General features: G+C 40.8%; 1 protein-coding gene across 1 annotated transcript; it reads right to left on the bottom strand.

Annotated features, from left to right (window-relative positions):
- Positions 1–327: 327 nt before the first annotated feature.
- Positions 328–10,050, bottom strand: LOC124143462 (trichohyalin-like). Its single transcript, XM_046512446.2, has 4 exons — positions 9,895–10,050; positions 6,387–6,514; positions 3,567–3,673; positions 328–779 (listed from the first exon to the last, which is right to left on the bottom strand). The coding sequence occupies exons 1-4, from the start codon at positions 9,940–9,942 to the stop codon at positions 694–696; spliced, it is 369 nt and encodes a 122-aa protein (XP_046368402.1). The 5' UTR covers positions 9,943–10,050; the 3' UTR covers positions 328–693.
- Between the last annotated feature and the right edge of the window lie 1,757 nt (positions 10,051–11,807).

The following is an 11,807-nucleotide window of genomic DNA, read 5'->3' as shown; positions in this document are numbered from 1 at the left end:
TGAAAGAGTGACACAGCTGATGGTCTACAGACCTAGCATATTTACAGGTATTTACAGCTTCAATGGACTCCTGGACTCACAACATACTTTAGGAATCCCAAGCACAGGCATCATGGGACACAACTCTGATTACAGTGTCAATCATCACACATACTGTCTTGTCACAGCAGCCATCACACTGGATGTTGATGTTGATTGTTGTTTAACGCCACACTCAGCTATATTACAGCTACCGGTATATCATGCATATGACGGCATTCTGTAAATAATTAAGTTGGACCAGACAATCCAGTTATTGACACCATGAGCATCGATCTACACAATTGGGATACGATGACATGCATCAACCAAGTCAGCAAGCCTGACCACCTGATCAGTTAGTCGCCTCTTACGACAAGCATAGTTGCCTTTTACGGCAAGCATGGGTTGCTGAAGACCAATTCTACCCCAGATCCATCCCACTGGAGTGGAGTGCTAGTGGATGAATACTGGTGCTATGATGAATGCCACACCGAGAGTTAAAACCACTCGTTTCCTCAAGGAGAAGCAGCATTTGTGTGTCCTTACTCTGCCAGATATAAAGGTATTTTCCATGAACTGAATTACATTTCAAAAACAAACATTATCTAATTTGCAATTATGATAGTGAATCAGATGGGCTTAAATCCAGCAGTATCTTCCTCTTCCCCAAGACTACAAGTCTTCCTCCATATCAACTTCCTTCGACTTCTTGCTCTTCTTTGTCTTCTTCTTCTGTTGGGGTTCTTCCTCCATTTCAACTGTAAAATACAGACAATTGTTAATAGGGTGGATACTTCCATTTATCATCCAAAACTGACTCCCACAGGAGATATCCTTGGGTGAGATCAAGGGATATCTACATTGCTGCAATGTAATTGCATCACAATACTTTGCACACCATTGTGACATCACTGGTTACCATGACGTCACAATCAATTGACATCACTAATGGCTCTGCTACTGAAGCTGTTAGCAGTACCTTATACGCTTAACAATGCTTAAGACACTGCTTAGTACTGTAAAAAAAATGAAAAAGTTGGATGATAAAAAAATCTCAGCCTCGGAGTTAGCAGTACTTTTTACGCTTAAAGGGCAAGTTCACACGGAAATGAACCTATTTTACTTGTACTTTTTCCACATTAAAAGTGTTAACATAGAAGTGTCATAGACAAAAATATAAAAATATCACAATTAATTAACATATTTTTCGCATTAAAACGATTTATATTTTTCACATTTACCAAGTGTTCTATTTCCACAACAAAAACACCATGGCTTATGCCTCTTGCAATATGACGTCATTGGTGCCAATTGATAAACGTTATGATGTCATCATGCTTTGTTAGAGCCGCTTCACGTGGTGTAGGTCCAGGTGTGTGATTCTAGCGTCTCAGATGCCAGCCAGCATAGTGTTATGCTGAGTCACCACTGCGCCGGAGTGTGTCGTAGGCCATGTTGTTTTACCGCAAACTGGTACTTGATATCTTTTGCGTTGAGAATAGACAGGGACCCAGCTGAATTGGCACCAATTACGTCATAATCTAAGGGGGATAACTCAGGCCTGTTTAGCTCGAAAAACAAAGGCCTCATAACGGCATATCATTTTCACACTATTGTGAGCTTCCTACATTCACTGTGAAAAAAATGAGTGTATATTTTCAAACACAGATACTAATTAATTCTAAAATTGCGTTTTGTTTAGAAAAAGAAAGAAAGTGATTTTGGCGTGTACACTTCCCCTTTAAGACACTGCTTATTACTGTCTAAAAAACTGAATAAGTTGGAAGAATGATGTTGGTTGATACAAAAATCTCAGCCTTGGAGTTTTTCCTCTTTTATCAACTTGTGTTGATATATTTGATATCAAAAGACACTTGGGTGAGATTCTCTATATATTTGCATTAACAGTGGATCCTGAGAACTTGAACACCATAGACTCACTGCAAATGGAATTGAAGTGGAATGTGGTTTACTGTGGCATTCATTATTATTGAACGTTTATATCAGCCTCTATGTGCGTGTATGTCTGTGCGTGTCTGTCTGTGTTTGTGTCTGTGCGTGTCTGCTCTACCAGTCCAGACTAACGCTGCCTTCACAATGTCAGCCCACTGAGACACCATGATGCAGGGTTAACCCCAGCCTCTATGTGCGTGTATGTCTGTGTTTGTGTCTGTGCGTGTCTGTGTGTCTGCTCTACCAGTCCAGACTAACGCTGCCTTCACAAGGTCAGCCCACTGAGACACCATGACGCAGGGTTAACCCCATATATTCTAAACACTACTTTAACTTAAGAAGATGATTATTTTATGGACCAGACTGAAACTTTATCAATGTTAAGATCTAAAAGGAGAAGATAAATACACCATCCTGGAGATCATGTATATCAACAGTTCCAGCTGTATTACGGAGCCCAAAAATCCGAGGTCAATTTTTGTAATTTTCGTAGTTATGCACCTGTTTGACTGACTTGTGGCTAGCATTTGTCCCCCTTTTCACAGATGGCATCACAAGGCAATATTCCCATACTGTGTATGTACAGGAAATAAGTGCAGGATGTGAAGTGTCAATGTCCTGGTGTTTAACTGGTATAGCCCAAAAACACTATTTATTTTGTATTGTGTGGTCCCAGGTGTGGTTATAATATCCCATAAACAGGGATAGAGATGGTGACAAGTCCAGGACTGAAATGTGGAGGACTAGTTGTTTTGTTCCCAAATCCAGTTAGCATGGTTGTAACCAGAACCCACTGGTTTGAACAGACTAGCACACTGACACTAGTCAGATATGTGGCATGGTGTCTGGTGTGGTGTGGTGTAATACCTCGTATACCCTATCTGTTTTCTGGTGTCTGTTTCCTGGCGTGACATATAGTCTAGAAGGTAATTTAAGGCACCGACGTTTACTACAATATCTGAAAAACTATCGGACCTACTCCAGTCAAAGTTGTGATGAGATTATTAAACACTCATACATAACTGGATATTACATTTAAAGACAATCGGTGCATGAATAAAAAATCTGTCTATTTAGCTATCACTATATTTCATCAATAACCAGACCTGTTCGTCACGGGTGGAACGAGCATTCATTGTAACAGCCATCTGCATAATGCTACCCCTGCGTCACAGGGCCATATGACACAGTTGAACCAATCAACTCAACTCGAAAGGGTGCACGGGAATCACGCACGTTGAGATGCCCAATGCTGCACCGATTTTCTTTAAATGTAATATCCAGTTATGTATGACTGTTTAATAATCTCCTACCAACTTTGACTGAAGTAGGTCCAATAGTATTTCAGATATTGTAGTAAACGTCGGTACCTTAAATTACCTTCCAGACTATAGTTACCGGTAACCCTTTCATGTTCGTGTTGGTCCCTGGCATGGTGAAATAACCCGTAAACCCTATTTTTATATCTCAAAATCAAACTGCCCCTTTATGTCACATACTCATCAATTTTAAAAATTCTACTTCACTCCTGCCAGAAGTGACCTGTGAATTTGATGACCGTCAGACATCAACACCACGTAGACCCCACTTACCTTCGTCTTGTACGAACTTGCTGTCATTTTTTACTGTGTGACGGAGACGTTTCAACATCTTTGATCTTCGCTTCCCAGATACTGTTATACTGCAGTTCCTGTTCTTCCTGAAAATTAAACATTCAGATTCAAATGGGGAAATATTTAACAGTGATTGTGCAATACCTTTATTTGTTTTTGCCTGTCAGATCTTGCTGCCCTAATGGAAATGAAAACGGCAACAACTAGGGTTCGAAAAGCTATGGTTTTTTTGCTTTATGCAGTACTCACATGTGGATACAGAGGTCCAGATAAGCTTTTGGTGTTGTGGGTATTTTACCCATGCATTTTAAAATCATTGGGTATCAGTAATTCTACCTACGTATTCAAATTTCTGTTACCCACTAGTTTTTACACATGTGGGTATTTAAGTTAAATATTTAAAAACACTAATCATCTAGTCCCTGCAAACTGGTGTTGTGTGGGTTCGAGAGCTTTATAGGACACAAAAATACCACGATACTTCCACAAGAAAGTGTGATGGCAAATGATCATGATGTAACTGTCATCGTGGAGTTTGGCAAGGTTGACGGAATGCCCGTTTATAATTTAAAAATAAGTTGCTGATTTGCTAATCGAATATGCAGGGTTACTTCACAATATTTTGATGATGCGCACACGTTTTATTTTTGTAGTGTATCTGTTATGTTCGTTGCGTATTTGATACGCTTGGATTATATTTAACTGTGTATTTCTGCATTTCTGATGCGTATTTCACGCAGATACGCAGCTTATCTGGAGCTCTGGGATAAAAACAAAGTGTATGCAATACAATCTGTAAGACAAACGAACATGGCAACATACTCAAGTAATTTTTCAGGTTTCAAAATTTCTTGTATCAAAGTGACAATGGCACAGTTGAAATAAATTAATTAAAGTCAGTTCCTGATAGGCTTCAAGGGTCAGTTCGAGCTAGAAGTTGCACTGACACAAATATCACTTGACACGACCCAACACAAACACCGTGGCAGCAGACACGAACCTAACATGACTGTTATTATTATCTTCATTAGTTTTTGTCTTCAAATCAAAGACTATGCTTTATTTCTGGTAAACACAAACAGTCAAATACTGGCTTCTGTGTTATGCAAACTTGATGTGGCTGAATCTTGCATTACACAGATTCCAGTGAATGAATGTAATATCACCACTCCAATGTTGCCCTAGTTATTGTACAGGTAGCATAACAAGCCTAAGGGACGAGGGCCTCGTTCCACAAAGCGATCGCAGTGCTTAGCACGCTATCTCCAATACTTTAACATACCCTCGTGGCACTTACATTGTTTTAGGGAGTGGGTGAGAAAGCATGTGTGCCGCCTTTAGGAAATTTCAAGCAGGGGAAACCAGGATGACAGCCAATGCTTTTACCACTCGGCTACCTTACCAGCCCTGAATCATGGAGTCTCACTCACAGCTTCTTCTGCAGCTGTTCCCTGCTTTGACCACTAGACTACTCTACCAGCCCTGAGTGCCATGGAGTCTCACTCACAGCTTCTTCTGCAGCTGTTCCCCGATATAACCACTAGGCTACTCTACCAGCCCTAAGTGCAATAGAGTCTCATTTACAGCTTCTTCTGCAGCTGTTCCCTGCTTTAACCGCTAGACTACTCTACCAGCCCTGAGTGCCATGGAGTCTCACTCACAGCTTCTTCTGCAGCTGTTCCCCGATATAACCACTAGGCTACTCTACCAGCCCTAAGTGCAATAGAGTCTCATTTACAGCTTCTTCTGCAGCTGTTCCCTGCTTTAACCGCTAGACTACTCTACCAGCCCTGAGTGCCATGGAGTCTCACTCACAGCTTCTTCTGCAGCTGTTCCCTGCTTTGACCACTAGACTACTCTACCAGCCCTGAGTGCCATGGAGTCTCACTCACAGCTTCTTCTGCAGCTGTTCCCCGATATAACCACTAGGCTACTCTACCAGCCCTAAGTGCAATAGAGTCTCATTTACAGCTTCTTCTGCAGCTGTTCCCTGCTTTAACCGCTAGACTACTCTACCAGCCCTGAGTGCCATGGAGTCTCACTCACAGCTTCTTCTGCAGCTGTTCCCTGCTTTAACCACTAGACTACCTTACCACCCCTGAATGCCATGGAGTCTCACTCACAGCTTCTTCTGCAGCTGTTCCCTGCTTTAACCACTAGACTACCTTACCACCCCTGAATGCCATGGAGTCTCACTCACAGCTTCTTCTGCAGCTGTTCCCTGCTTTAACCACTAGACTACCTTACAACCCCTGAATGCCATGGAGTCTCACTCACAGCTTCTTCTGCAGCTGTTCCCTGCTTTTACCACTCGGCTACCTTACCACCCCTGAATGCCATGGAGTCTCACTCACAGCTTCTTCTGCAGCTGTTCCCTGCTTTAACCACTAGACTACTCTACCAGCCCTGAGTGCCATGGAGACTCACTCACAGCTTCTTCTGCAGCTGTTCCCTGCTTTAACCACTAGACTACCCTACCAGCCCTGAGTGCCATGAAGTCTCACTCACAGCTTCTTCTGCAGCTGTTCCCTGCTTTAACCACTAGACTACTCTACCAGCCCTGAGTGCCAGGGAGTCTCACTTACAGCTTCTCCTGCAGCTGTTCCCCGATATACCGTATATGACCGTGGATAAGCCGACCCCGTAGATAACTTGACCATTGAAATACGAAAGAAAATAATATGACCCGCAGATAAGCCGAACTAGGAAGTAAAAGGCAAAAAACACTGCGAAGTCGGACTGCAAGACATGTGTCGGTACTCGCAGATATTAAAAAAAATGCCATGGAGTCCCACTCACAGCTTCTTCTGCAGCTGTTCCCTGCTCATCAGCTCCTCATCCTCCACAAGAACCTTGTTACTTGTGTTCCTCTTCTGCTTTTTCTTCTCTGTTCGGTTACGAGGAACATAACCCTTTTTCCTCCGACCCTGTTTAACATACAATTACCATGATGATAACTCAGACAAGACCAGCTAAACCTGACTTGTTTCTCATGACTTTCAGCAAAACAGACATGGTAGGGAGGGAGAACTTTATTTTGATACTTCCGCAGATTACAAATCTATAAAAGATAATTTAGATTCTAACATACCACGTGACCTATGCTGAGCATGCCCCCCCCTCCCCCCCCCAGCACAAAGAGCAAAAAGTTGGAATCAGTTACCATGGTTACAGAAACAAAATTTGTGTAGAAAAGGTCATTTGCTTAAACATATCTCAAATATTCGGGCTGGGGCATTTAATGAGCAACTGGGCATGTGAAACAAGTGATTAATTTTATATAATAGATGATATTATTGATGAGTGAGTGAGTGAGTGAGTATGGTTTTACCCCGCTTTTAGCAATATTCCAGCAACATCACCGCGGGGGACACCAGAAATGGGCTTCACACATTGTACCCATGTCGGGAATCGAACCCGGGTCTTCGGCATGACGAGCGAACGCTTTAACCACTAGGCTACCCGACCACCCCTATTATTGATGATGTCACGATAGGATACATATCCCAATATCATTGGGGCGATACGATTCATATCCAAGTTCAGTATTGCTTAAGTTGATATTCTTTCTTTTTGCAAGTGAATCACAATCCTGAATCATAACAAATAGTTCCAAACTCCTTAAAATTTCCATTTTTCAAAGAAGTCATTTCTTTATAAATTTCAGAGATGGGTTATTTGTAACCAACTGGGAAATACCAGAGAATCTGTGAAAGCTGGTTGTTGAACAGTTTAGCATCTTAAATCTGTTATCATAACTTGTAATGTAATGTACAAATCTTTGTATCGCGATACAGGGGAAGTAAATCGATGCATTGTATCGCAGGCCTTATATCGGGATAAGATACTGTATCGTCATATCATTGCACCACTAATCATGCTAATAGATGAACATGAATTTGGGTTATTTTATGCTGCACTCAGCAATATTCCAAATATATCACAGTGGCCCAAATATTGGCCTAATCAACTCTGGGCCAGACAAACCAGAGTTCGATTTTATCATCATCAAAAGCAACACCCCACACCTTCTGGTGTGATGTTGGTTGGTTGGTTGGTTGTTTAACGCCACACTCAGCAATATTCCAGCTATATGACGGCGGTTTGTAAATAATCGAGTCTGGACCAGACAATCCAGTGATTAATATCATGAGCATCGATCCACGCAATTGGGATCGATGACATGCATCAACCAAGTCAGCGAGCCTGACCACCCGATCCCATTAGTCGCCTTTTACGACAAGCATAGTCACCCTTTACGGCAAGCATGGGTTGCTGAAGACCTATTCTACCCCGGAATCTTCACGGGTCTCTGGTGTGATGACATGAATCGGACCACATTACTTACAAGCTGAAAACATAGGACAGGCCAATGGAGCACGCAACCATTTCAGCCCAACAAACCCCACAGGGTTATTTGACAAGAAGCTGTAGAACCTTGTGACAATGTCCTGTTAGTCGCCTCTTACGACCAGCATAATCGCCTCTTACAACAAGCATGGCTTGCTGAAAAACTAATAAAGAATTAAATAAATAATATCTATCTTGAGGCATTGGGATGGACTGGGTTCCTATTAAAACCATGTAAACAGCTTACGCTTCACGCTGTTTTCATTAACATTCCATATTAATGACGTTATAGGCAGTCTTGTTTATCCATACTACCCTTCTTGCAACCTGGTGTCTGGATTATTGAATGAAGAAGTTCCATTTGAACAGTACCAATATACATAATTTGGTCCCCAATACATATTGCAATATGTATCACAAAACTGACAAAACAGCTCTCCATATTGTGATATATTGCCACATGATTTATGTGCCAATGTGCCATCCGTAATGTTGACAGGGAAATAGGTAGTTTGAATAAATTGTTCACATTTACGAAAAAAAATATTACAGATGAACGGCCCAATACAGTTATAATACCTTTTGGCGATGTCCCCCCTTTCGATCTTTCATTTTTCATGACATCCCCCCTTCCCTTAATCGCACCCCTCTCCCAATAATAAAGGACAGTCCCCATGCAGCATATACCAACATCAGCTTATGAATTAGTTTCCAAAGTTCACAGGCCAGGAGGACTTGTTAACAAAAAAAGCCTTCATCATATTTTACTAGCCTACATTTATGACAGCCTCCATACATTGCATTATCCTAAATGTACTTCAGGTGTTTGTGGGGGTTCCCGGACTTTCACATGCATCACTGATAATGTACGTATGGCTCCATGTAAATCAGTCATAATCAGCGTACAGTAAAAACCCACTTTACTACTTCGCGTTTGCGTTAAACTATATGAAATGAAAACAAAGTGATAACAAACTTTGACATTAAATGACACCTTAACCATGTTAACTGACTTGATGATTTGTAGAAATAAATTTGTATTGACTTGAAGTTTCAACTTGACAGTCAAGCCAACTTGAAATGTTACTAGCCAAATTTAAAAGTCGATGTTCATGGTATTTGGCTAGGAGGGCAGCTATTTCGAACACTGCCAACATTCAATGTTAGAATAACTTTTAAATTTGGAACAAAATCATATTATTATATATGTAAAATCATTTTTTTTCCAAAATGTCTGTCAAAGGGCACAAAGATTATAGTGTGCAGTCCTAGACAAATCCATGGAATAAGTTTATAGCAGGCCTCAAAGTTTAATTTTTTATCAAGTAGCCATATGGCTACAAATATATTTATCCAGGTAGCCAGTGGTAAAATAAAGAAGTCAAGCCAAAAGTGTTGGTATCCAAAAGCATTTGAAATTATCTTTTATCAAATAAGTATATGTACAAGTCATAACACTTGTCTTGGAATTGTATATTAGTGGAAACTGAACTTGAGTTTTGTTATTTTGCTTATCCAAAAATTATCAACTAAAATACAATACTAATTACATTAATATTTATGTATTTCGGTTCATTGTTGACTTTAGGAGGTATTATTTGTAAGTAGAATAAGTAGCAGACATGATTATTTTTGTGTCTACATATGTGTAGCAATAGAATTTAGTCGCCACAACTTGTGGCACAAGATATTTTTAAAGGTAGTCATTTGGCTACCACTGAATGTTAGATAGTAGTCAAATTGAAATTTAGGTCGCATTGGCGACCGTTTTAGTCGCAACTTTGAGGCCTGTCATAGCCGTGTTTGAATACATTATGATGTTTAGGGAGAATACCGTCTTGTCAGTCGGAAGTGTTACCCCGACATGTCTAATGATAAAAATAATTCATCAATATATGATTGTTGATAAACTGATAACAAAAACTACATATTCAAGATGGTAACATTGCGAACTTACCCCTTTTTTGACGTATTGCTTCTTGCTTTTTATAGAAAACAATCCCATTGCCGTAGGATATTACGTAAAGACAAGACTTTATCAAATCTTCCCTTCGAATGTATGATCAACACACAACACGTGCCGAATGACAACAGGAAGTGTCGTCACCTAGGAACGATAACTCCAAACTGGACTCCGTCTCGCCATACATCTGAAATATGCGCAGAGAGAGAGAGCCGTGTACCGCCTTACAGTAAATCTATCTGGACGCACGGGCGAAAGTTGCCATTCTGAATCGCCATATTACAGTTTGAAGTTGGTACTCATATATGAATTAAATTTCAGATTTTAAAACAGCGGTACCCGAAAATAAAATATAGCTATTACGGCGCGTCAGTGAAAGAGTGAGTGAGTGAATAATAAATGAAGGCCTTTCAAGAGATATTCGAATAGTGGCTGATGGCATGAACATCCCATGTTAGTCAGCTCTAACGAAAATTATGAGATGCTGGCGAGTTATTCCGTCCCTGGTCCTTAACAATTAGTTCCTTTCATACAGTTAACATTTAACATTTTGTACATACAGTTAACGTTATATATTTCTACGTCACTGTTGAGGTTCTTTAGATCTGTTACCCTGTCACCAAGCCCCCAGACTAAAAACAATAACTATTGATTATTTACTCACGTTATTACTCACACTGGGAATTGCAGTTTTCTTTGGGTATTTAATAATTATTTACTTCGTTGGGGCCATTCTATTGCGTATTTTTAAACCGATGAGTTCACTTTTTTTCAAACACTGTTTCAGGTGACTTCTAATTTGCATCTGTCAATGTGATGCCCTAGGTGTGTCACATGCCGCATAGCTCATAACAACGATACCTATCTAAGTTACAACAAGCATGACGTAGCATTTTTTCATTATTCACTGCAGTAGAGTTCATATATTCTCGATGCCTGCGTACGATCAGTAAATAAATATCTGGACAGACAAACAGGTACACAAGTTGAAAAGGCTACATTTAGTGAGGTGAGGTGAAATTGGGTTTAACGTCGCGTCCAAGATTATTGTACTTATATAGAGACGTGCATGTACGTGTGTTTGTTTGTGTGGCTGCTTGTACTAGTCCGGACTGATGCCGATTTATAGTGCTAGCTCACTGACATACCATGCCACAGTTTAGCATGAATACCCCACTCAGACACAGTATACTGACGCCGAGCCGACCAGTCCTTGTTTTAGCCCCTTAATGCCGAGCGCCAGGCAGGGTAACAACAAGTACCATCTTTTAACGTCTTTTGGTATGACGCGGTCGGGGATCGAACCCCGGACCTTCCGCTCTCCGGGCGGACGCTCTACCACTAGACCACGGAGGCGGTCTACATTTAGTAAATTAATATTTACTCCCGGTGTCATCATGTTATTGTTTGTTTTATTTTTTCCATGCGTATTCCAAACAACCAAACACAAAATCCTTCGGTTATGATGCTTTATTGTGCGTATTATACGCACATAAGCAGCTTCGCTCTGCGATGTTATTTTTACATGCACATTCTAACTGTATGATGCTCAACCATATTAGGTACAATATTGTCATCATGATCATACACGCCGTTTTGTATTTGTTGACAAAGGATGACAAGTGAAAGCTCAGGTCACTTTATTTTTTTAATCTTCCACCCAGAGTTCCATGCTAAGTCACCACTGCGCCGGAGTGTGTTTGAAGATGCCCGGTGGGCGTGGCTTAAATTGGAGTCGGGTGTCAGCACACGTAACAATACTATGACGTCATCAATGGCGTGACGTCATAATCACCGGGTAATGGAAAGCGCAAGACGTGTTTTTCATCGATAGATTCTTTTACCTTATGGATAACGTTTTAAGATTATTTAATGGGCTGTGACCAGTCCCACCTAACGCAGACCCC

This window comes from Haliotis rufescens, unplaced genomic scaffold (assembly GCF_023055435.1).
Source record: "Haliotis rufescens isolate VD_foot unplaced genomic scaffold, xgHalRufe1.0.p SCAF_8, whole genome shotgun sequence".
NCBI classification, from domain to species: Eukaryota; Metazoa; Mollusca; class Gastropoda; order Lepetellida; family Haliotidae; genus Haliotis; species Haliotis rufescens.
This window is presented reverse-complemented; position numbering and strand designations above follow the sequence as displayed.